The sequence below is a fragment of the Solanum dulcamara genome, chromosome 9 (genome assembly GCF_947179165.1).
Source record: "Solanum dulcamara chromosome 9, daSolDulc1.2, whole genome shotgun sequence".
Classification (NCBI taxonomy): Eukaryota; Viridiplantae; Streptophyta; class Magnoliopsida; order Solanales; family Solanaceae; genus Solanum; species Solanum dulcamara.
The window spans coordinates 61,852,159-61,879,380 of record NC_077245.1 but is presented as its reverse complement, the minus strand read 5'-3'; the positions used below and the strand labels follow the sequence as shown (position 1 = coordinate 61,879,380).

Here is a 27,222-nt window from a genome sequence, read left to right as displayed (position 1 = left end):
ATTTAGCGTATTTGAAAATTAAAAATTGATAAACCGAACCGAACAAATCGATACACCCCCCTACTTGCTATAACAAATTCTACAATCTATGGTATATTTTTGTGAAATGTTAAACATCAATATATGGTAAGTAACGCCATGGTGTCTTTCAGGTTATAGTATAGCATGTTAAAGAAGAATATACTATGTCTTTTCAAGGATATATTTTTGTTTAGAGGTGTTTTAAAAGGTATATAAATATAAAATGATGTTTACCGAGTCGGGATTAAACAACTCGTGAATCGCAACATATTTGTTATTAATTATCAAAAGCCATCTAAGGATCCTCGATGAATACACTTGTTTCGAAAACACCTTGAATATTTTTTGGAGGAGAGGAATAACCTCAAATACGCAACACTGTATAAATTAATCATAATCATAGAGAGAGGATCAAAATAGTGAATGAACCCAAAAATAATTTAAAAACAAATCTCTCTCTCTCTATATATAAATGTAAGAGGATCCTCAGCCGCCTACGTGGCGCTCCCTAAGGCTGAAACTCAATTTACTTTTTTTTTTGTATTTTTTTTTTTAAATTTTAACATCACATACGGAAGGCCAAAAGTCACGACTTTAATATACAGTCGTCACTCTTTAATATACAGTCGTCACTCTTGAAGATAAACCAAATGTTCCCTAATCCTTAAAATATTTTTATGGTTCAATAGAATTTCGATTGGCTTCTTTGGACTGTCAAGTTTTATTCGATCAATTGGGAATTTGAAATGTCGCCAACCTCTGTTGTTGATTCCACCGGTGCGTTGATGGTGATTAAACTTCTTCAGCAAATCGCGCGCACAATGTGAAAGTGTTGTGATCAAAGTCGATTCATTAGCCGGGTTATAAAATTCTCAGTTTATTAAATCCATTAGTTTTCTTACCACGTGGACAAATTGTTTACAGCGGTTCACCATTGAATTAAGCCCAATTTTTTACAGACATGAATTAATCCATGAACTCGAAGGCTCACTTGGTGAAACAGAAGTTTAGTTGATTTCAACACAACATGGCAAACTATCGAAAGGAGTAGTAGTTCTAATGGGCAGTCTGAGTTATAATTTTTCATTGAAGAAAGCAAAAGTGCAAGCATTTCTAGAGGGAAATTGATTCCTGGTGCGACAAATCCTACTTCTATGGTTCCTACTTTTGCCAATCCAGTATGGACTGAAATGGCCATTCTGTTAAAGTTATCATTCACAAACTCATGGCTTATGCTGGAGATATTTGGGGTCTGTCTTTGGGTATCCTCGCCACCATTCCCTCAAAGGCATACGAGAATGACTCGCAACCGTTGTATTCTCCATATCAATAACTTACTACACATGCACGTTTTCATTCTCGAGGGAAACGACTTACTAGAGATCGTCTTATTGCCTCTGATTAGCATTTGAGGTGAGAATGAGTAATGAGAAAATACACCTTTTGAATTGAACAGGGTAAGTCACTTTACTTAAAGCAGCCTAAAGCTCTTCAAGTAAAGTGATAGTGTTAACTTTTAGTATGAAACCAAAACAATTAGTGATAGTGTATGGTTTGACAGTTGATTTTTAAACTATAAGAATTAAAACAATAATTATTTGGCCTAATTTTGATTTGTTAATAAAAACCTCTGCAAGAATTGGCTGAACTTCAAGTGCTCTTAAGTATACCAACAACTAATTAATCAGGACATAAGATTTTGTAATTTCATCTTATATGATTATATATGGATATGATAGAACACCACAGAGAAACCTGAATACAAATAGTAAGTCAAAAATGCAACAACCTAAAATATCACAAGAAATAAGAAAATAAAATTGGATACTATCGGTCGAAAGAGGTAACTCACAACCGCGTGAAGCGCGAGTACATTACCTAGTATTGAATAAAATAAAGTTTACCATGAAGACTCATAAAAAGCCATGAAGATTGGTGGTCTTCACTTTTGGTTTCACCGCAGTCAATAGATATTTAAATGTAAGATCGCAGCTAATACGATCCCATGGATAGGTAGAAAATGCATCTCTGTTGGATGAGAAAAAATTCATTCGGGCGGTGTTCAATTTTTTTCCACAAAAATGTTGTGCACAAAATAAAGTAAGTACGATGACTTGTTCACACACCTTTACAAACATCCTTGGATTTGGGATGCTCAACCAGCTCATTTTCGCTACAACTTTTCCCCACTATGTCAAGAATTTGTTGTTCCCTCCTCCTTGTCTTAGTTTTATATTTTTTCTTCATCATACACATCTATCAAATGACAATTCAAGATAGTAACAATGAAAAACTCTCTCATGCCAAAACAAACTGGCATGCCACAATAGTTTATCCAAATTTCCTTTATTTTATCATTATAATTTCAATATTGAAGGAAGTTGGTACACTATATTCATTTGATATATTATATTGATATCCTTAGATAGTTTGTAGGTAATTCCCGAAAATAGAAGGTCTAAAGAACTTTTTCAATTTTTGTTCTTCCAAAATCTTTCTAGAAAAAAGGCTTACCCAACTCCGACTTAACAATAGCACCCGTCAAATATGCATACCTATCAATTGTGGTCTCAAAATTGTATTATGGATACCTAAAATACTTGATAAATAAGGTATCGGATGAAGGACTAGATGGAGAGGACTCGAAAGTATGAGATGTCTCCCCTTTGTGATAGGTATATCATGTTGATGCTCTATTGCCTGTTCATCCTCAACTCCGTTATCCCCACCTTCTACATTCTCAACCTTCTATATTTTCATTACTTTTGGGTTTATTAGCTAAGGCATCTATATTTATGGAGAAATATCTGTTCCACCTTCTTCTTCTATAGACTTCTCCAATCTTGTATTTTTTTTAATATGTCTCTGTGTACTAATTCTTCTTCTATTATTTTTAGCAAGAGTGATAGCAATTGTTGCTCTTCTTTTTCTTGACGCCATTTTATCTACACCACATATGCAACCATATGCTATCGATATGCAACAAAACATAAATCATTGATATGCAACCAAATGCTATATGATATGAAACAACAACATCAAAAGGATATGACTTGTTGATATGCAACCAAACCACATCAATAGAAGAGTATACTACCAAAACAAATTCATCTATTTAGGAAATAACTAGAATAGTTATTCCAATCAAACTTCTAGGTTGATATTTTATCCTCCTGTTTGAGATATTGGATATTGCGGTATTTTGAAAGAATTGAGTGTAGAGAATTGATACCTATCTTAGACAGGAGGATAAAATTCCATACCTGGAAATTTGATTGGAATAACTACTCTAGTTGTCTCCTAAATAGTTGAATCTATTTTGGTAGTTTGCATTGCATATCAATATACTCTTATTTTGATATAGTCTAGTTGTATATTAACAAGTCATATTGTCTTGATGTTGTTGTTTCATATCAATAAAATATCTGGTTGTATATCAATAATTTTTCTTTTCTTGCATATCAATAACATCTAGTTGCATATCAATGATTTCTGTTTTCTTTTATGTGGTAGTAAAATGGCTCCAAAAAAAGAAGAAGAACAATTGCTATTACCACTTGAAATATTAAAAGGAAAATTAGTACACAGAGACAAATGTAAGAAGAAGAAAAATAAGAAAGCACAAGGCTGGAAAAGTCTATAGAAGAAGAAGACGGAACAAATGCTTCTTCCACAAATGTAGATACCTTAGATGATAAATGCAAAAGTAATAAAAAAGTAGAAGGTGAAGAGTTGAGGATGAACCGTTAATAGGGCATCAGAATGATATATCTATCTCGTAGGAGGAGAAAGCTCATATTGTGGGGTCCTCTCCATCCGGTCCTTCACTCGATAACACCATTTTCAAGCGTATTAGGTATTCATATTATAATTTTGAGACCAAGATCGATAGGTATGCATATTCGATGGGTGTTTCAACTGTTAAGTTAGAGTTGAGTAAGTCTTTTTCTTTAGAAGGAGTTTTGAGAAACAAAAATTCAAAAAGTTATTTTAGATTTTTCATTTTCAGGAATTACCTATAACTACCTCAAGATATCAATATAATATTTCTAATGAATATGGTATACGAACTTCTTCGATGCCGAATTTATAGCAATAGAATAAAGAAAATTGGGATAAACTAGTGTGGTATGCCTGTTTGTTTTGGCATGAGAGAGTTTATTATTGTCGCTAGCTTGAATTTTCATTTGCTAGATGTGTATGATGAAGAAAATATCTCAACTAAGACAAGGAGGAGGGAACAAAAAATTCTTGACGTAGTGGGGAAGAGTTGCAAAGAAAATGAGCTGGTTGAGTATCTCAAATTCAAGAATGTTCGTAAAAGTGTGAAGAAGTCATTGTGCTTTCTTTATTTTGAGGAAAAAATTTGAACACGAAGATTCTGCTTGAATGAGTTTTGTTCTCAACCGATAGAGATTCATTTTCTACCATCCATGGGGTTGTGTTAGCTACTATCTTTCAACTTACTATCTATTGAGTGCGGTGATTTTGAAAGTGAAGACCACCAATCTTCATGTCTTTTATGGGCCTTCATGGCTTTCTATGGGCCTTCATGGTAAATTTTTATTTTATTCAATGTTTCTTTTGGGTTCATTCACTATTTTGATTTTCTCTATAATGATTATTTTATGCAGTGTTGGGAATTCACATCTATTCCTCCCCGTCCAAAAATAATTATTGTGTTTTCAAAATAAGTGTCTTCGTTGAGGATCCTTAAATGACTTTCGTCGATTAATAACAAATCTGTTGAGATTCATGAGTTGTTTGATCCCCTTGAGGACTTGGTAAACATCAAATTATATTTATATACCATTGGAAATACACCTAAATAAAACTATACCCTTAAAAAAACATGTTTTTATTCTTTTACATGCTATACTATAACATGAAAGACATTTTGTGATGCTTTATCATTCCACAAAAATATATCATAGATTGTAGAATCTACTAGAACAAGTAAGTTAGTTGTTGAAAAATTCCACAACAACTACTGAAATATGCTATAACAAGTTACTTAGTTTCTTGAAATTTCATAACAATTGCTAAAATATGCTAAACTAGTAAGTTAGTTGATTGGAATTTCACAACAATTCCTGAAATATGCTACAACAAGTACGTTAGTTGATGAAAGTTTCATTGCAATTGCTGGAATATACTAGATTTGATTCTACAGTCTTTTTTTTTTCTAATATAATTTTTGTGTTATCACATTTTGTTATTATTACTTTTACATATAGATTGTGCATCCATGGATAATTTCTACACCTAGTGAGATGAGGATAGATTTCTTCACTAGGTTTGTATTTGTGCAATTAACTAAAGATTATATGATTGAAAAGCTTGAGAAAGATTTGAACGGTGTTGTGGCTATTAAAGAGATTGTATAGTTGTTGAGAAGGAATATGATTCTTCAAAGGTACTTGTTGTAGGTGGTGATGGTGTTGGTGAATCTTCATGAGGTTTGTTTTTGGTAATGGAGAAGAAGGATCTTCTTTGAATGTTGATAGAGGTATTAGTGGTGGAAAAGGATCTTCTCCAAATGTTGATAGAGGTACTGATGATGTTGGAGGAGGAGGATCTTCTCTATTTGTTACTAGTCGATTCAATGGTGTTAATGGTGGTTTCGGAGTAAGATGATGTTCTTCGATTGGTGTGAATGTTTTGCGTCCTCAAGAAATTTCATCCACCATGAGGTATTTTCTTGTAAACTGTCATGAGAAAATGGATTTATTAACTTCTAGGATAAAGACTTTAGAGAAAGCTATCGTCACCATTATTTCTAAGAGGGGTATCAAACCATCATCAAATATTGCAAATCTGTATACTCTTGATGTTGTTAAAAAGCGGAAGAGACAATTTTTAAAGGCAATGTCAAGTGTTTAAAAAAGGCAATGCGACAGGTGGTTAAGGCTATTATCATGAAGAAATTGGTGCCCTAGTTGAATCAAAGACAATTTATTTTATGTTTTTTATGGTCGATATACTATGTTTTGTTAATCTATTAGGGTTCATGATTAACTTGTTATGTTCACTTGTTCTTTCTTCTTTCGTATTTATTCAATTATTAATTTAAATATGGAGTCTTTGGCTAAGGCAACTTCTGGGGCCATGGGATATTTGCTTAGCACTATTGTATTATATCCTTTGGATACTTGCAAGACCAAGTACCAATTGACTGAATGGGATACCCCAGATACCCATGAGAAATCAATGCCAAAGAAGCTGGTCCTTTAGTAAAGAACCACTATATCCACCTACCTTTTCGGACTTCTTCTCCAAAAACTTAGCATGGAAATCCTGCTTCACACCCTCCACATTCTTAGCATTTGCAATCACTTTCTAAAATTATCTGCCAGCATTCACCATCTACAGAGTCGCAAGCTGAAGCCCCACATTCAGACCTTACTGTATGATCCTTTCCTCCTCTGTGGTCAATAACTGTAGAGAATATCTTGATAAGGAGTGAAACTGAGCCTCATAAGATGTGAAAGATACGCTCCCTTGCTCTGTGGTAGAGAATTCATCACGCCTTTTGTCTTGCAGAGTATGAGGAACATACTTCTCCAAAAATATATGAGTAAAACTGTGTCCAAGTCAAAGAAAGTGAATCGACAGGCCTGCACTTAACAAATGCTCTCACCATAACTTAGCATTTCCCATCAGCTAAAAATGACAAACTCAACCCCCATGTTTCTCCACTACCCCCATCTTATAGAGCCTCTCGTGACAGTCAATAATGAACTCATAAGCATCATGAGACTCACAACTATAGAAAATAGGAAGCTTCATCTTAGTGAATCTACAAAACATATCATACTCTTCCCTAGTCATCAGTAGCCTAGTCACCATCCTCGAAAATATACATACATTAGAAATCTCATTCAATTGGGGAGCCACAATTATAACATGTTGAACTTCTGAATGCTGAACCGTAGAAACAATGGGTACTGTGGGAGTGGTAGGCATAGTCCCATCACCTACTAGACTACCTAACGATGTCATCACCTAATCTATCACCTTTAAAGATGCCGGAGTGGGTGCAACTGTCTCACGAACCAATACCTCTACCTCCTCAGTCACAACCTCAGGAGCCACTCTCGATGCAGGGATCCATTTCTCTCTCGTACCGGCTAAACAACTGGACCTCTAGCCCCAATTGAGGTCGCTCCTCTCCCCTACCTCTAGATCCATTTTGACCCGTCCTCTAAGCAACAACTAGTGTGAGAGCCTTGGTTCTAGCCTCATCTGATCATGTTCTCATCATCTATGAGAGAAAAGACTGAAAGAGTGTCTGATACCAATTTGGATCACTGAATATCAATTGGAATCAACTAATAGCCCAAAAGAAAGAAAGAAGTGAGTCTTTCAAATATCTAGTAGCCTCTCGAAGAAAAGTACAAGCATCTTTATACCATTTTGTAATACTATACTAGACATGCTTAAGTACAATGAGATCAATGAACCTAGAGATTTGATACCAACCTTGTCACGATCCAAACCGCCGTGACTGATACCCACATTAATCCACCGGTGGGTGAACCAATACTTGATATCTTAGATCATGCATTCATCTAATAATTCTAGTAAAAAAACGGAAGTATATCATAAAATAAGTCTAAGTTTGAAAATAGATAAATAATAATGCGGAAGTCTAACTATTACTAAAACATCTAACTAGCAAGTCTAAGAAATAGTAATACCTAGTATATGAGGATTTTCAATGTCTAGAAAGAAGGATATCAAAAAATAAAAAGATTTGTGGCAACTCGAATGAAAGTAGCTCACCCTCATATCTAGAATTAACTCTTCTAAATGCAAGGTCTAGTAGACACCTCTGGATCGCAATCTGCACTCAAAAGAAAGTGCAGGAGTAACATCAGTATAAACACTATACAATTTGCACTCAAAAGAAAGTGCAGGGGTAACATCAATATAAACACTATGTATTGGTAGGCATGATAGGCCGACTAAGATTAGTAGAAAATATATAATCATAGTTATATAACACATAGATAAAAATTGCACATAGTTAACTCATAAGCACATTTATGAAGCATAAAACTAACACAATTATCAATCTAACTCATCAAGTAATTCAAAACATGTTTGTCAAATATATGACAAGTCAATTCAATACATCAAACACTTATCCAAGATATAAAAAAGTCAAATTGAATTCATATCCATCGTGGCCTTGCAGTTGCATAATCACTACACCTGTCAGGGTTTAATCATATACCTCTCGAATCATCAGTATCATTCTCATTTGTACACATATGCTAAAGGGTTTTATGTTTGCCCATCTAATCATGATCTGTCGGGGACTCTAGGTCTCCATGCACCATACCGGTATGGTACTCGATCCTACTAAATTGCTCTTTTGTAGGCTCACATTGGACTCAAGCCACTCATTATTCACATAGCCCATTATCCAAAGGCGCATATCAGACTGGGGCCACTCATTATCTGAATAGTAGTGATATACCCACTGGCTCTACACATGTCATTATGTCATCATTTCCGGTTTCCTCTCAAGGTAGCACATCAAACATACATAGCCATAATGTCCTCATTCAAATATATCATCACATCATAGATTATTTACAAGTTCATAAACCCCAATATTAATGATTTAATCAACTCAATAATTTGCATGTTAAATCTAACTAGTAACACTTTGTTTCATCAAACAACCAACAACTATGTATGAAAACCAAGTCAACATTCAATACAACTTACATTACATATTGACAACTAAGTAAAGTTAACTCTAAGTAAAACGTAACCTACCTTAATCGACGAATTGGAAGCTACGCCCATGGTCTAAACAAACAAGATATAAGGTCACTTTAATATTGTCACACCCGAGCCTATTCCTTGGGTGTGGCCAAAACTCAGAACCATTACTGGTCCCAAACGTACCTTTTGCCTTACTTAACACTGAACTGAAGACTAAACACATAGGCGTAAGCTTTAAAAGAGATGGGAATTTTAAATCACTAAAACATATTAAAGAAAAACTTGAAAAATAACTTAGAATCATAACAATAATAATAATGTTTAAAAACATCTGAATATTAAAGAATTAACTGACTCACTCACTTATCTATGAAGCCTCTACTAAACTCAAGATAAATTCCAAGACAAGACCCACGACTAACTGAATATCCAACTAAATATCTGCTAAAATTGAAGAACATAAGTAAATTAGAGCCCTCCTAAAGCAAGGAGGTCTCACCAAAAGCTAATGAAGTGAAGATCTCAATGAATGCCTGTTGTCGATCCTGAACACCTGTATCTACATCATTTAAAGATGTAGTTCCAAATAACGTTAGTACATAGAATGTATGGTATGTAAAACAGCTGAATAAAATAACATGCTAAACAGAATCTAGATGTTGAAAGGAAACTGAAAAGTAACTCAAATAAAAGTAAAGCATGTAAGTGTAATGAAAACAATAAAGCTTTAAAACTAAGATATACAATAATATCAAATACTAAAATAGTATACTTTACTTTTCTTGGAGAGTTTATCTAACCGACAACCATCACTATGAGCCTCGTTAATGATACAACGTCTTGCCTACATTGCCAAAGCCATCTAATACTTTCTTAGGGTAGAGGACGAACTAAACTAATGGATTCAAATCTAAGCCATTACCAGAGGCTTTATAATAAGTAGCCCAAATCAATGGAATGGTCCTATCTATGCTGGCGGCCCAGTTTACCCTTATACAACTCAATGCTCAATAGTACTCCAAAACATGCAATAATGCTCAATAACTAAATATAGTTTCATTTTAGGAAAAAATGTCCTACTTTAGGGGGAACTGATAATCTTTGTCTTGAAAATATTACTCAAAATGCCTTATTATGAGGCCGAACTTGCTTTAAAAACTAATTGAAAATCTTTCCTCTAAAATTGATATGCTTTCTTAAAACTAGTCACGCTTTTAATACTTGAGATTTTCTTGGAATATGAAATCAATGCATAATATTTGTGATATGTCAAAGCTTTAAGAAAACATATCTTAATTGAATAAGGTTCATGTGATATAATGAGTATGAACAACAATCAATGATCATGAATATATAGAGAACTGAAATCCCTACATTAAAAACAAGAATCCATAACAAGAATGCACATGGAATTTCGACTAGGGCTAACTTGGGGTAAAAACCCTAGTTTTGATTAGCCTTACATACCCTAGAGAATAAGAGTTCTTAAAGAAAGCTGACGGAGATGCTTGAAACCCTAGTTTGCTCTTCTTGTTCTTGTTCTAAGCATTGAGAAGGATTATGGGAGAGTAATTGGATGAACTATACTGATGAGGACCTTAATTAGATATAAATATATTGGGGTTTAGGTCTAGAAGGGGGGAAAAAGATTAAAATAACCCCTCTTAAAAATTGTCAGAAGGCATCTACGGGGGCCATCTACGGTCTGTAATTCCTTTTAAAGTCCATGGATCACACTTATAAAAAACAGGCTAAATTTTTGGGTTTCTAAAATTGGGATTTATGGACTTGATTTATGGCTCATAATTCCGTTTACGGTTCGTCCTACATGTTCATGAAAATCATCCTAGAATGGAGTTTTAGTACTTTGGATTAGAACTCGATATACGACCCATAGAAGTGTTCACTGACCATATGGTCTTCTTGTAAACTCAGGGTATTTCAATGTTCTTTTAACTTTTTCTACAGACACTATCTATGGTCCGTGGTTCATTCCATGAGACGTAAACACCATTTGTAAAAAGTCAAAGGAATTTTTCACTTAACTTAGGAGTTGATCTACGAGCTTCATCTACAGTCCATGATTCCTCTACGGCCTGTAGAAATTGCTCATGAATCCCAGAAACTTTAGAATTCCAAACTTTTGATTTTTTTGAAGGGTCTAATTTGGGCTAGAATTCTAAGGTGTTATAATATCTCCCCGTTGGGATTATTTATCCTTGAATGATGGCCAAGCTAGGAAAATACACAACACACAAATATAATGCAAAAACTGAAACATTCAAACACATGAATATATGTTGAATATGAAATATGGAAAGGATTATTACCTCCAATTTTATCGCTAGAAGGAACGAATAGAAGGGTATATATATTTCATACCCTCTTCGACTTCCCATGTAGCCTCTTCAACAAACTAATTCCTCCATAGAAATTTGACTGATGCAACCTCTTTGGACCTCAACTTGTAAACCTGATGATCAATAATTTTAATTGGAATATCTTCATAGCACAAGTTATCTTTCACACCAATACTCTTTGTGTTTAAAATGAGTGAAGGATCTCCCAATCACTTTTAAGAGTGTATATGTGAAACACTGGATAAACCGCTAACTCTGATGGTAGCTATAACTCATAAGCTACATTACCAATTCTCTTCGAAATCTAGTAGGGACCAATATAACGGGGACTAGGCTTTTCTTTCTTCCCAAATCTCATGACAACCCTTAATGGGTGAAACCTTCAAGTAAACCCAATGATCTACCTCAAATTATAAGTCTTTTTGCCTAACATCAGTATAAGACTTGTGATGACTCTGCGCAGTTTTCAACCTCTCCTGGATAGTCTTAACCTTTTCTATAGGCTTATAGACCAAGTCTAGCTCTATCAACTCTACTTCACTAACTTCAAACCAATCAATCATAGATCTATACCTTCTCTCATGAAGAGCCTCATACGAAGCCATGTGAATACTCGAGTGTTAATTATTATTATGCGCAAAATCTATGAGAGGAAAATAATTATCCCAATTTCCTTTAAAGTTAATAGCACAAGACCTCAACATGTTCGCTATAGTCTAAATCATACACGCTGCCTAATCATTTGTTTGAGGATGTAAAAGGGTACTAAGGTTCACCTTCGAATCCAATCCCTTCTGAAATTACTTTCAAAATTGGGCGGTGAATTGAGCACCCCTATCTGAAATAATGGAAAATGTGGCTACATGAAGTCTGAATATCTCACGGATGTACATTCTGGCATAGTCCTCTACTGAATTAGTAGTCTTTACTAGTAAGAAATGAGCTAACTTAGTCATTCGATATACAATCACCCAAATCGAATCATGCTATCAGTGAGATCGTGGTAAGTCAGTAATGAAATCCATATTAATCATCTACCACTTCCACTCTAGAAAGGCTATGTTTTGAGGCATGCCACATAACCGTTGTTGCTTAACTTTGACCTGTTGACAAATCAAACTTAGCAACAAAGACTGCAATATTCCTCTTCATGCCATTCCACCAGTAGACTTCTCTTAAGTTATGGTACATCTTGATGGAACTCAGATGAATCAAATACCTAGAACACTCTATCATGATACTATCTCTGAGACTATCTACATTCAGAACACACAACTTGCCTTGGTACCTTAACACACCATCTCCCCCTATTTCAAAAGACATCACCTTTTGTTTATGAAGTTCTCCCTTTAATTAAAGTAAGATGGGATCCTTGTCTTTCTTTTCCTTCACTTCCACACCAAAGATGATTCAACCTCATTCTGAACAAGAACACCACCTTCCTCAAAGTTTACAAGGCAAACTCCCAAATGTGGAAGTCTATCACTTCCTTAGCCAACTCTTTCCTTCCCTTTTCTACATAAGCAGTACTTCCCATAGATAACCTGCTAAGGGCTTCGGTAATAACATTAGCTTTACCTGGGTGGTAGAGAATACTCTTGTCGTAGTCCTTAATCAATTCAAGCCATCTTCTCTGCCTAAGGTTCATTACCTTCTTACTGAAAATGTACTGAAGACTCTTGTGTTCAGTGAACATATCCACGTGCACGCCATATGTATAATGATGTCATATCTTCAATGCAAATACTACTGCCACCAATTCAAGATCATGAGTTGGATAATTCCTCTCATGGATTTTAAGATTCTTGGAAGAATAGGATATAACCTTACCATTCTGCATCAACACATATCTAAGCCCTACTCTAGATGCATCACAATACACGACAAAACCTTCCGTACCTTCTGGTAGGGTCAACACCAAAGCATTAGTCAAGCGAGCTTTCAATTCCTGGAAGCTTTTCTCACAAGCTTCAGACTATTGAATCTTAGTCTTCTTTTTGGTCAACTTAGTTAGTGGAGAAGAAATAGATGAAAACCCTTATATAAATCTTCAATAGTAACCGGCCAAACCTAAGGAACTTCAAATGTCACTTGGGGATGTGGTTTTTGGCCAATTCTTCACTGCCTCTATTTTCTATGAGTAGGCTTGGATACTTTCACTGGATACTACATGGCCTAGGACCGCCACAGATTCAATCCAAAATTCACACTTTGAAACTTGGAAATAACTCACAGTTTTTGATAGTCTAGTGGACAATTCTGAGGTGACTGACATGATCATACTCACTTCTAGAGTAGATCAGGATGTTGTTGATGAATACAATAACAAATATATCCAGATATGGCTTAAACACTTTGTTCATGAGATCCATAAATCCTTCAGGAACATTAGTCAAACTAAATGACATAATAAGAAACATGTAGTGACTATAAAGGGTCCTGAAGGCTGTCTTACAGATGTCACTTTCTCTTACTTTCAACTGATAATACATAGATATGAGATCTATCTTAGAGAAATAAGTCACACCCTAAAGCTGATTGAAAGTCATTAATCCTAGTAAAGGGATATTTATTCTTGATGGTGACCTTTTTCAACTGGTGATAGTCGATACATATTCTAAGGAAACCATTTTTCATCTGCACGAAAAGGACAGAAGCACCCCAAGGTGAGAGACTCGATCTGAGGAAACCCTTATCAAAGAGATCTTTCAACTACTCTTTTAACTTGGCTGGAGTCATTCTATATGGAGGAATAGAGATAGGTTGAGTATTAGAAAGGACATCAATTTCAAAATCTATTCCCTATCGAGAGGGACTCTGAGAATATCATCGAGAAATGCTTGTAGGAACTCATTCACAACTAGAACTGACTAAAGAGGAGGATTCTCAACACTAGAGTCTTTTAACTCTGACTATGTGATAGATACATCCATTGGAAACTAAATTCCCAGCCTTAATGTATGAAATTAAACGACTTCTAGACATTGTTGGACTACTTTTCCACTCTATGACCGGCTTATCTGGAAATTGAAACTTCACAACTCGGGTCCTACAGTCAACTGAGATATAACAAGTGTATAACTAATCCATGCCTAGAATGATATTAGAATCCACAATTTTTAACTCAACTAAATCAGCTATGATAAATTGAGATGGTGTAATTTCTAGAGACTCTGTTAGCAAGAATTGACTCACCAGCGAGAGTAGAAACAGTGAAAGACTCTTGAAGTTGTTTGGGCAAAATACCAAACTTTATGGAAATGGTAGGAGTCACAATGGATAAACTATCACCTGGATCAAGCAAGGCACAAATATCTAAAGATGAGACTTTTAGCATATCTGTAATAATGTCTGGAGAATCTTTCTAATCATGGCGACTAGACATTGTATACAAATTGTTTGAACCTCCTCACATCCCTAAGAACCCTTTTAGGCAACTATAATGAACCCCAGGTCATTTCTTTTATTTTTCTATCTTTTCAGCGTTTAGAGCTTTTTTATAGTGTTCCTTAGTCATTTATGACTTGCTGGCACTAATAGTTCGGTTGCCTGGTCATTTGTTTTGATTTTATGCTCGTTTCTATATTTTGGAGCTTTTGGAGTTTGAATGGTTGACTTCGGTCAAAACTCAAGGAATAAAACCTTAGAATAGAATTTTGATAATTCCATTAGCTCCGGAATGGTCATTTTAGGCTAGTAGCATGTTTGTCTTGAGTCTCGAGGCTTTTGGTGTGAGTTTGAGCCATTAGGCATTTTAGACTTTAAGCTTTGGTCTAAGTTTGACTTTGGTCAACATTCTTGGTAAACATGCTCGGATTGAAATTTCGGCAGTGTGGTTAGCTCCAAAATATTGAGTTTGGTTTAGAATGATCTTTCATACGATTCAGAGGCTTCCAACCTCATTTTAAGACCTTTGTGGATTTTGGCTTAAAATGGCGCTGGGTGTGGGACCTACTTTTTGTCGAGATGACCTCGAATGGAAATTTCGAGTATGCTATTGAGTCCAGAAATTTTGAATTTGGTGGTTATCATTGTTCATTTTGGTGCACGGGATTCCGATTGAAATCTGAGCACCCCATCGGTGACTTTGGTATTTCCACCAACTATGTCTAGTGCCGTTGCTAAAGCCACCCTGGGTCGCTAAAGCGATAAATCTCCTAGGCGGGTGTCGCTAAAGCGACATTAGGCTCGCTAAAATAACTCGTTATTGTCGCAATATAGGTCTTACCTTAGAAAGCCCCGCCTCTTTGAGCTGGGTCACTTAAGCGACCTCTTTAGCTGCTTTTGCGATGGTTGGGGATTTATTTCTAATCCATTTTTCATTTTTCTTCCCCAACTTCAAAATTCGATAATTAGAGCTAGGGATCCTTATTTGAGGCGATTCAACTATTGGGTGTTCATGTGGATTATGGCTACATTGTGGAGTGTTCGGGGATCTTTGGAAGTCATCCTATTGAGGTAATTTACTCCCCTAAAGGGACACTCAAGCTTGGATTAGAGTTTTAATGGGGATTTAAACTCATGGGCTGTTTTCCTTAGTTTCAAGTATCAAATTGTGTTGTTTTTTTGGAAAGTAAGTATAGTAAGTTCAAATGAACCTTTTACAAAGTCGATTTCAAATTTCCAGTGCGGGTTCCGCAATTTCGTTTTAGACCTAATTTTGGGTCCGTCTCCAAAAAATGTAATTTATTTGTCAAAATATCCGTATTGACGAGATGATCAATATTTTGTTATTGTGGCGGTAGTTGGAGGTTATTCGAAGGTGGGAAGCTTCAAATTGGTGGATTTAGAGCACACATAATCGGCTTCAAGGTAGGCTACATTCTTCTACTTTTACTGAACTTTATTAGATACTATTTCATAGATATTGCATATGATTTAGGTTAGTATTTTCCAAGATTAAAGTCCCCTCCTTCCATTCTTTTTTCTTGGTTCCGATTAAGCCTTAGAGTAGAATAGTCTAGTGAGATCCTTAGTTTAGGCCATATACCTTGGTTGTGGTGTTGCCTTAGCGCTATTTTCCTATTTAGGATTGGTATTGATGGCCTTAGGCTAGGTTTGAGCCTTTAATGCTTCCTCTTGTGTTTCATTGCCCTTATAGATAGGCATAGCTTCCGATAGAGCTTGTATTGGATGAGGTACAATGTGCTAGTGCCTGAAACCTCAGAGGCTTGTCGTAGCCATATGTTTGGCTTCACATAGCTTAATTGCAAGTTATTATGGCATATTCGGGGTAAAGGCATCATTCCTAGAGATATTTCTCCCCTTATCTAATTTTGAGCCATTTTCTTGACTACTTCGCTTTATGTTTAACAGTAGGCTTGTGATGCCTTATTGTCTACTGTTATTATTATTGGGCCCGAGGCCATCATCAAGGAGTGAATTGATCCCAAATTAGTTTCCTTTGTCTTGGTAGTGTGGTAAGATTGGTATTTTATTTATGATTCTGTGTACCTTGTTTGGATGTTGGTGATTACATGCATGTATTTGATTGAGCATTTTCACGTGTTCTGTGGTACGATCTCAGTTCCTCCTTTGGATTTTTCACTATTATTTTTGAGAAAAAATTCTCATACTTTTACTATTTTTAGACTTGTTTTAAGGAGAACCATAACATCTGGATCTCTTGACTTACTAATTTTTGAGATTATGAGGCATCAAGGATGTAATCCTTTTACTGCTTGAGACATTGAAGGCATCCAAAATGTACTTGACTAGCCGGCATATTGATGGTCTTGCTGATTCCTCCGGGTTTCTCTTGCTAGTTGGGCGGGTGCCTTTGGGAATTTACTCTCTGGCTGGGCAATCCCCGAGTTTACTCTTGCTAAGTGGGCTGATACCCCTGGGAGTCTACTGGATGGCTGGGAGGGATCTTTTTAGGGTGCTTATGGTTAGAGGTTACTGATAGTTAGAGACTATACTATGGGTTTTACTACAAACTTGAGTTACACGCATCGCCTATCACTAACATACTTGTTTGTTATTTGGTCCCCCGATTTTATGGGGGCCAGGGGTATGTGTGTCATCGGTTGTACCTTTTAGGGGTATGGGCATCTGGTTAGTTATTATTTAATTATACTTGTACTTTTTGCTCGTTGTATTTGTGGTTGGTCTAATAGGTGTCTTAGTTTGGATCTGTTGTTGGTATTCCCTGCTAGGTTGAGATTAGTCCTTTAGGTGGATATGTGATTGGTGGTGTCAATCAATATTCCATTCTTGATTAGTTGACTCCTATAGTGCCTTCTTTTTTTAAATAGATTGTTGGCTTATGCTTTCAGGTGCGTTTCTTGACTCTGATCTTTTCTCTATGTATCCTTTCTCTTTTCCTTTATTTCATGTACTACCTTGTTTAGCCCATGATTAGTTACTTATGTTGTATTTACCTGGTTATATATTATTTATATTTTCTTTGTGTGTGGATCTTAGTCAGCCTATGCCTACTAAATACCATTTATTTGGTACTCATACTACACTTGTGCACCCTACAAATCATAGTATGAGTTATCGCCAGTGACTTGGTCTTGGTGCGGAGCAGTTTGCATTCGGATATTGAGTGAGTTCTTAGCATCTGGTATTGTTGATTTTTATCTATGTTGGATTAGAACTACTCTTTACTTGCTTTCGAAGATTGTTTGTACTAATACTTATACTTTAAAAGCCTTGTACTCCTATTTGTGTTAGATGCTCGATAACTGATTGATATCAGGTCTTGGGTGGTTCCTTGTGTTTTATTTAAGTTGTTCTCTTTCTTCTCATTACTATTTATCTTTTGCTTCAATTGTTCATCTTTCTCTTAATAGCCCATTACTCCTAGTTCTAGGCTAAGGATTGAGGGTTAGGCTTATCTGCTAGAAGGTGTTAGCAGGTGCCATCATAATGTGAGAAATCGGGTCATGACAAGTTGGTATCAGAGCCCTAAATTGGCCGACATCGTTGGTAGTAAAGATATGCCTAGTATTTTTTTATAGATTGGTGTGTAGATGGCCATTTCCTATCTTCGGGAGGCTATAGGTCATTCTTAGGAAATTTTTCTAATTTACTCTTTATCGTGTGTTTTGCTTAGATTAACTTCTAAAATTGATTATTTGAAATCTACTCTCTCTTATATGGATAAGGTGAGGTTTTTGATAGACATGGTCAGCAGCAGGTTCTGCCATAGCTTTGGTGGATGCTTCTTAGGCTAAAGATGGGTTAATGGTTCTCTGTAGGGTTTGTGATCAGTATCAGAGTACGTCATGAGATTTCTTGTATGGATGGGCATAGCCCGCATCATCCCCTATGCATCAGGATGTGAGTTGAGAGTTCATCAGGGGATTGTCTTTGCCACTCTATTTGATGTTAGAGCACTTGATAGAGTCTGGGTCTACCTTTTCCCAGGTTGTTAGTCATGTGAGGGCCGTAGAGTAGGCATGCCTTGAGGCTTATAGAGATAGTGGTAAAAGGTCTTGCTATCAGTATAGTGGTGGCAACATCCCACTTCGACACTTCTAAAAATAAACTCTATTTAACTATGAACTTTGTCGTTGGTCCATCACTATTTTGCTCATAGTTAAAAAAAATATGTCACTAATTCGTTGTTATAGAGGATTAGCAATGAATTTTGCTGTTTAGCTACAAAATATGTCAGTAGCTAAATCCCGTTTTTCTAGTAGTGCAGGGTGAGTATCAGTTCAGTGAGGGTCATCTTCCTTCTTAGCCTATTAGGCCTACAACGGAAGCACGTAAGACAAAGTTTAGGTTTGGATTCTTGGGGTTTGTATTTTGGACACTTGAGTTAGGGGACTCCTTCTATTGAAGTAGGGTCTTTGCGGTGGGCTTCTTTTAGAGGAGAGTGTTATGAGTGTGACGTGCAGGTTTATTGTGTTAGAGATTGTCTGGTGATATTACATCGCTGGTGATAGGCTTGGTAGGTTTAGGTACTTGAGACCCCAATATAGTCAGTTAGGTGTGTTCTACAGGGTGTTAGAGATGGTTCACGGGTTGTCACAATGAGCCAAGGAAATTCATCACGCTTCTTACACCAAGCTTCAACCCGTGGAGGTTTCTCTGATTAAAGTGAGCTTGGGCACTGGTCCAAGAAGTTACCTAGGTGGGAGCTGATCATTCAGACATTATTGGTATCTATTACTCCCCAGACTAGAGTTATGGTGCCTTGCCGTATCTGTGGAGAGCTTGGCCATCGATCTAGAGAGTGATCTAAGATGGTGGTACTTCAGGTGGTTAGCTAGGTCAGTATAGTAGGTATACAATGTATCTAGTCAGTGGTGGGACTTCAGGTGTTTAGGTTAAGCTCGGTCAGTATCCGTTCTATGCTCCTACATGCCAGCCAGTGGTTAAGGGTCCAAGTATCAATTTTGGGTGAACTCATTGTTTTGTTATTCATTACCTATATTGTGTCGTTTGGGGTTTTTATTTCTATACATGCCTATTTGACTTGTTATTTATCTCATTACTGTGTTGGCAGCCTTACTTGGATTTACGTGTATATGTTTTGATGCCAAAGTTGATTTCTTTTAGTAGTGGATCGACTAGGTCAAGTTTCTGTATTGAGTAGTGGTGGTTGAGCAACTCCCTGTGCCTTTGCCTTAGTGGTTTGATGTGAGTTTGCATCCGAGCTAGTTAGTTTCTCTATTTTATGTCACTTGCCAGTTGTTGTTGTTGCAGTACTGATCCTTGTTAGATAGTTGGTTAGATCTGCTTTGTTAGTTCAGGGAGTGGTGATACTGGAGGATCTAGTTTGCTTTGAGGGGCGCCTTAGTTGCATGTTGTTTCGTCAGGTTAGTGGTTGATGGATCTTCTTACAATTGTGCTTAGCTAGCTTTTTCTTGATTAGTAATTCTCTTTTTCCATTCTTTTTTTCTTGTCTTAGATGGCTATCGTAGTTATTTGGCATCTTTTGGTTTGTAGTTGAGAGATTGGTTGTTGAGGTAGTATGTGAATGGATGTGTAGCATCTTTGGAGTTACGGTGGATCTCGCTTACCGATCCTTCCCTATGCCTTATCAATATTTTCAGCCATAAGGCTGTAAAGTTGGGTTTGCTCCCTTTTTACCTACTTGGTTGGTCTCTTTGTGACATTCTTGATGTTTGGGTTTATTGGTAGTTGGGAAATTGTGACTGTTGGAGTTGTGACCAAGGTAGTATAGCCTTTTGTGGTATTGTATTAATCTTAGTTGACAACCTCTTCCATTTGCCTTAGTCTTATTTTCAGTTGGAAGTTGTGGTTCGTTCGTTCAATCTTTTAAAGTTCTCTCTTTTGAGGGTTTTGGCGCTTGGCTTTGGTTAGTTGGGAATTTGGAAAATATTTTTTCTCGTTATGCCTTGTTACCTCTATTGTGGGTTCTATGCAATTGTGTTAATAAGTCTCGAGGCTTTGCTTGTCATTTGGAGTTGGAGCAGTGGTTTTCATTAGTGGCTTCAGATGTAGCCTAAGTTGGTGGATGGGAAGTTGTTTAAAAGGTTCATCTATATGATGGGGTCAAAGTAATTCGTGGAATCTGTAATTCTGAATTTGTTTAGGATGTGAGGTCTGCCTTTGTCTTATTCGGTAGTTAGTAGTGTAATGAGTGGGAGTTGGAGCCCTTGGTCCATTACAGTTTAGTTGTCCATGCTTGCATGCCGTCTACCGGCTTGGTTTACCTTGGACTAAGCTGATTTGCTCAGATTTAAGGTGGTAGAGAGGTTTGTGGGCACATAGTTCCAGCCTTTTGGAAGCTCCTATAGCAGAAGTAAGTCACTAGAGCTAGGCTTAGTGCGGTATTGTCGTTCGCAGGATAATCTCCCTTGGGAGTGAAGTCTTTAGTTTCAGAAGGTTGAGCTTTAGTTTGGATTATTGGTTTTTGAAGTTAAGATTGGAGTTTTAGGCTTTGCCCCGGGTTGTTTTCTCTGTTTTGGGTATTGTCAATCCTAGAGGTTCAGTTGATGTATGTGACTCATTCAAGGTTTGTGTTGTATGTTTCTATAAGCAAGTTTCAGATGCTATTGGTAGTGTTCAGGTTGACCAAGGATCGGCAGAACGCCTTCGGTGGCTAGAAGAAGATAGATTTGGAAGCATAAGGCAAGTATTTTAAATTATAAATTGATTTGCATCTGCCATGGTCATGTGTTTCTCATTTTGGTGGTTCGATTTAATTTTGGTTTTCCTCAGGTGAATCTGGTATTTTCGATCAAGTTTAGGCTAATTGAATGAGAGTTGGAGCCAAGAAGAGAAATGAAGGAGTTTTTGGAGTTGAAATGAATTTGAGGATTTTCCTCTCAACTTGAGTTCTGTGATGGCATTGTTCGACCCAAGAAGGTGTTCGAGGGTCTGGCGAAGTATGCGATCCTGATGCCCTCGTCTTATCGTGCATCCAGGCTATAACTATACTTCTACGTCTGCGGAAGAAAGTTCTTTTAGTAGCGGATGTTGTAATGACCCTCTAGATCATTTCCTCCATTTTCCAATCTTTTCAGTATTTAGAGCTTTTTGTGATGACCCCAAACCATTTATAACCTGCTGGCACTGAGAGTTTGTTTGCTTGGTCGTTTATTTGGGTTTCTTGAACATTTCCCTCTTTTGGAGATCTTGGAGTTTGAACAATTGACTTCGATCAAACCTCAAGGAAGACGACCTCAGAATGGAGTTTTGTTGGTTCCATCAGTGCCAGAATGGTTATTTTAGGTTAGTAGGATGCTTGGCTTGAGCCCCGAGGCTTTTAGTGTGAGTTTGAGCCATTAGGTGTTTTAGCCTTTAAGCTTTGACCTAAGTTTGACTTTTGTTAACATTCTTGGTAAATATGTTTGGATTGAAATTCGGTCAACGCAATTAGCTCCGAAATGTCAAGTTTGGTCTAGCATGACCTTTTGTGCAATTCTCGAGCTTCCAGTCTCATTTTGAGACCCTTGTGGATTTTGATTTAAAATGGCGCTTAGGTGTGGGACCCACCTTTTTATCGAGATGATCTTTGATGGAAATTTTGAATGCGCTGTTGAGTTCGGATCATAAAATTTTGTGGGGTAGCATAGCTCATTTATGCACACGGGGCTCCGAACGAATCTCGAGCACCCTATCGGTGAATTGGGCATTTCTAAAACCCAACTACACCAGCTGTGTCTAGTACCATCGGTAAAACCACCTTGGGTCACTAAAGCGACTATCGCTAAAGTGACAATGCCCTTAGGTGGGTGTCGCTAAAATGACACTAGGCTTGCTAAAGTGGCTCGTCGCTTTTGCGACATGAGTATCATATTAGTGAGGCCCACCTCTTTGAGGGGGTCGCTTAATCGATCTTTTTAGCCGATTTTGTGATGGTTGGGGGTTTATTTCTAACCCATTTTCAGTTTTCTTCCTCAATTTCAAAATTTGATAATTAAAGCCAAGGAGCTTTGTTTGAGGCGATTTCAAGTGTTGGGTGTTCGTGTGGATCATCACTACATTGTGGAGTTTTCGAGGATCTTCGAAAGTCATCATATTGAGTTGATTTCCATCCTAAAAGGCTGCTCAATCTTGAATTAGAGTTTTAATGGAGATTTAAATGCATAAAATATTTTCCTTGTTTCGATAATCAAATTGTATTGTATTTTGAAACGCAAGTCCAGTAAGCTCAAATGACTTTTTACGGAGTCAATTTCGAGATTTCCTCCGTAGGTCAAACAATCTCATTTTAGACCCAATTTTAGGTCCATCTCTGAAAAATATAATTTTAGTGTCAAAATGTCTGTATTGATGAGGTTATCAATATATTATTAGCGTGGTGGAAATTGGAGGTGATTCAGAGGTGGGAAGCTTCAAAGTGGTGGATACGAAGTGCGCGTGATCGACTTTTAGGTAGGGTACAGTCTCCTACTTTGACTAAGATTTATTAGATATTGTTTAGTATATATTGCATATGATTTAGGTTGGTATTTGCCGAGATTAGATTTACCCTCTTTCCATTCTTTTTTCTTGGTTCCGATTAAGCCCTAGACAAGGATAGTCTCGTGAAATCCATCATTTAGGCCATGGGCCTTGGTTGTGGTATTGCCTTAGCGTTATTATCCTCTTTAAGATTGGCATTGATGGTCTTAGGCTAGCTTTGTGCCTTAGTTGCTTCATCTTGTGTTTCATTTCCCTTATAGCTAGGCGTAACTTTCGGTAGGGATTGTATTGGATGGTGTACCGTGCGCTAGTGCTTGAGACCTTAGAAGCTTGTATTAGTTGTAGGTGTTTCTTTACAGATCTCGGTTGTGAGATAATATGGCATATCTGGGGTAAAAGCATCGTTTCTAGAGATATTTCTCCCCCTTGTGATGCTTTTTTGTGTAGTATTATTATTATTAGGACTGAGGCCATGTTCGAGGAGTGATTGCATTCCAATTTATTTTCCTTCATCTTGGTAGTGTGGGAAGATTTGGTATTTCATTTATGATTGTGCGTACCTTATTTGGATACCGGTGATGGTATACTTGAATTGGTTGAGCATTTTCACATATTTTGTGGTACGATCTCGATTCCTTCTATGGATTTTTTACTACTATTTTTGAGAAGGCTTTCTCACACTTTTACTATTTTTAGACTAGTTTTGATGAGAACTATATCACTTGGATCGCTTGACTTACTGATTTTTGAGATTATGAGGCATCATGGATGTACTCTTTTTTCTACTCAATACATTAGAGGCATTCATGATGTACTTGACTAGCCAGTACATTGACCCCATTTCTTGCATGTGGATGGTCATGCTGATGCCCATGAGTTACTCTTTCTAGCTGGGCGGGTGCCCCCGAGAATTTACTATCTGGCTGGGCAGCCCTCGGGTTTAGTCTTTCTAACTGGGCTGATGCCCTTGGGAGTTTACTAGCTAGTTGGACGGGCCCTTTTTAGGGTGCTTATAGTTAGAGGTTGCTGATGGTTTCAGACGATACTATGGGTTTTACTACAAACTTGCATTCACATACATCTCCTATTACCGACATACTTTTTTGTTCTTTGTCCCCCGATTTTATGGGGGTTGGAGGTATGTTTGTCAATTATTGTACCTTCTAGGGGTATAGGCATCCAGTTGGTTATTATATGATTATACTTGTATATTTCACTCGTTGTATTTGTAGTTGGTCTATAGGGTGTCTTAGTTTTGATATGTTGTTGGTACTCCCTACTAGGTTGAGATTACTCCTTAGGTGGCTATGTGATTAGTGGTGACAATCAATCTTCCGTTCTTGATTAGTTGACACCTATAGTGCCTTCTTATTGTAAATAGGTTGTTAGCTTACGCTTTCATATGCATTTCTTGACTCAGCTCTTTTCTCTATGTATTCTTTCTCTTTGCCCTTATTTCTTGTACTACTTTGTTTGGCCCCTAATTAGTTACTTGTGCTATATTTACCTGGTTATATGATATTTATACTTACTTTATTTGTGGAACGAAGTCAACTTATGCCTACATAGTATCATTTGTCTCATACTCATATTACACTTCTGCACCCTGAAAATCATAGTACGAGTTATCACCTGTGACTTGGTCTTGGTGCGGAGCTGCTTGCATTCATAGATTGGGTGAGCTCCTGGCATCCGAAGTTGCTGATTTCTATCTATGTTGGATTAGGACTAGTCTTTACTTGCGTTTGAAGACTGTCTGTACTTATACTTGTGTTTTAAAAGCTTTATACTCCTATTTTGACTTAGATGATCGATTACTGGCTGATGTTAGGGCTTGGGTAGTTCCTTGTGTTTTATTTAAGTTGTTCTCTTTTTTCTTATTACTATTTATTTTCTGCTTTAATTTTTCATCTTTCGCTTAATAGGCCACTGCCTCAAATTTTGGGCTAATGGTTGAGGGTTAGTCTTACTTGTTGGTAGGTGTTAGCAGGTGTCATCATGACCTGAAAAATCGGGTTGTGACGACAACAACCCTGCCTATTGGAGCTATTGATAAAGACTAGGCCTTACTGCCCTCATTACCTTGCTTCCACATTAGATAGTCCTTAAAACATGACCCAATTGCCCACACTTATAATTATGCCACCATGAAACTCCCCTAGATGGGGCCTACCACACTTGCCACAAGGTGGGTTTCGAGTAAATACTTGTGCCATACTATCTTGAGACTAGAACCCTTTCCGAGACCTTTGATCATTCCTATTTTCTTGTATTGGTGACTGAGATGATGGCGCATGTCCAAATGTGCTCTTCTGGAAGAATGACTTGTTACCATTTCTGGTTCTAGGTTGATTGGGCTCATGACCTGCTGATTTTGCGTTTTTCCTCTGGTGTTCTTCCCTATCCTTCTGCTTATCTTCCTCAACCTGTTGAGAATACACCATGAGTTTAGAGATGTCCATATCAGAAATCAATAGTGTAGCATTGCATTCCTTCTTCACATGTTTGCCCAATCTAGAGACAAACTTCTTCATCCTAAGCATAGAGGGATAGTTGAATGAACTTGAGACCATTCTCATTCACACTCATCCCACCCTGCTTTAGATTCACAAACTCCTCTACTTTCGTTTCTCTCAGCTCTTGGGGAAGAAGTGATTCAGAAATGCTTTCTCGAAATTATTTTAAACATCTGGTTCAGCATCCTTACCATGACCTTCCTCCCTAGTTGAACCAAATATTTGCTACATCTTTGAGTTTATAAGAAACAAGTTCAACTCACCTAGTCTCGGTAGCATGAATCGCCTTAAGAATCTTTCATATATCATCGATGAAGTTCTGAGGATCCTTCTCTTCCTTGGATCTTGTGAATACCGAGGGGGGTTCATCCTAAGGAAATCCGAGAGTTAGTGATTGTAGTGACCTGACGGCCTGATTGAGTAGCAACCAACTGAGTGAGCATTTAAATAGCTCTCTTAAACTCTACCTCTGAAGTGAGGGGAGGTTGAGGAACAGATGTTTGTGGAACCCTCACAATGCTAGCCGACACCTCTTGAGTCCATACACTTACGCCTTGATCTGCTGAGCGAGTTTCGTTTCAGGTTTGCATTCTAGATGGAGGCATGCATGGGCGGCTAAACAAAACTTGTGGCCCAAAGCCAAATAGTAAGAAGTGGCTTTAAGTTATTTAAATAAAAATTATAATTATTTTAATTTAGAGTTGATTCAAGTTGTAAGGTTATTAATTACTTTTATAATATAGTTTGCTAATGTGTATATTGGGTTTTGAATAAATTAATTCATATCTTTTGGTTGACATTCACTTTTTCTTTAAATATTTTTCACCAATTATCTCAAAATAAAAAATAGTATGAAAAAATATAAGATCATGGTCTAAAATTTTATAGGTTATTACATATGTTAGATGATAGCATTTGTTTACATAAGTTAGATAAATATTTGAACAAACATTAGATGATAATTTAAAGTTATCGAGAAAGTTAATTCCTTGAGTGTTATATTTGCATATTTTTTTAAAATAAAAATAATATAAATAATGAACAAAAAAACATATTAAAGATTAGACATTTTTCTTTATTGATTACTTTTATTACGGACTACATCATATTATAAGATAAAAAAAATTTGGGGCCTAAATTTTCTTGAGGCCTAAAGTAGTGGCTTCAGTTGCTTTATCCTGAAGCCGCCCCTGGAGGCATGGTACTCACATTGGTTCCAGCGGGAACCTCATCATTTGCGACATTCTCTGACTGGCAGTACACTTTATATGAATGATCTGAAATACATGAATGCACAAGTTAGAGGAAAATTTGATAAAGTTAAACTCTATCACACGAACTAGAGTACGAAAGAAGGGTAATACTTCCTAATATCTTGTAGCCTCCCTATTATAAATGTGGCGCGTTTAACACCCATAAGAAAGACTCTACTAGACACGACTCATAGATATCCTAGGACACTTAAGCCTTGTGCACTGATACAAAGTTTTTCAAGCCTAAAGCCTATACCCTAGACGTGGCCGACACTCAGAACCACTATTGGTCCCAACCAATTCTTGGCCTGGCTTAGTACTGAACTGAAGACTAAACACTTATGCGAAAGTTTTAAAAGAGATGAGAATTTAAAATAAAAACTTATTGAAGAAAAAGTCTGAAAATAACTCTAAACCGTAACAATAACAATAATGTTAGAAAACATTTGAATATTGAAGAATGAATTGACTCGCTAACTTGTGTATGACACCTCTACT

General features: G+C 36.8%; 1 protein-coding gene across 1 annotated transcript in view; it reads left to right on the top strand.

Annotated features, from left to right (window-relative positions):
- LOC129903436 (uncharacterized) overlaps window positions 1-27,222 on the top strand; it is a 60,263-nt gene that overhangs the window by 19,534 nt on the left and 13,507 nt on the right. Inside the window, exon 8 of the mRNA XM_055978993.1 lies at window positions 15,866-15,932. Within this exon, the coding sequence (XP_055834968.1) occupies window positions 15,866-15,932 (67 nt within the window). The remainder of the gene's footprint in view (window positions 1-15,865; window positions 15,933-27,222) is intronic.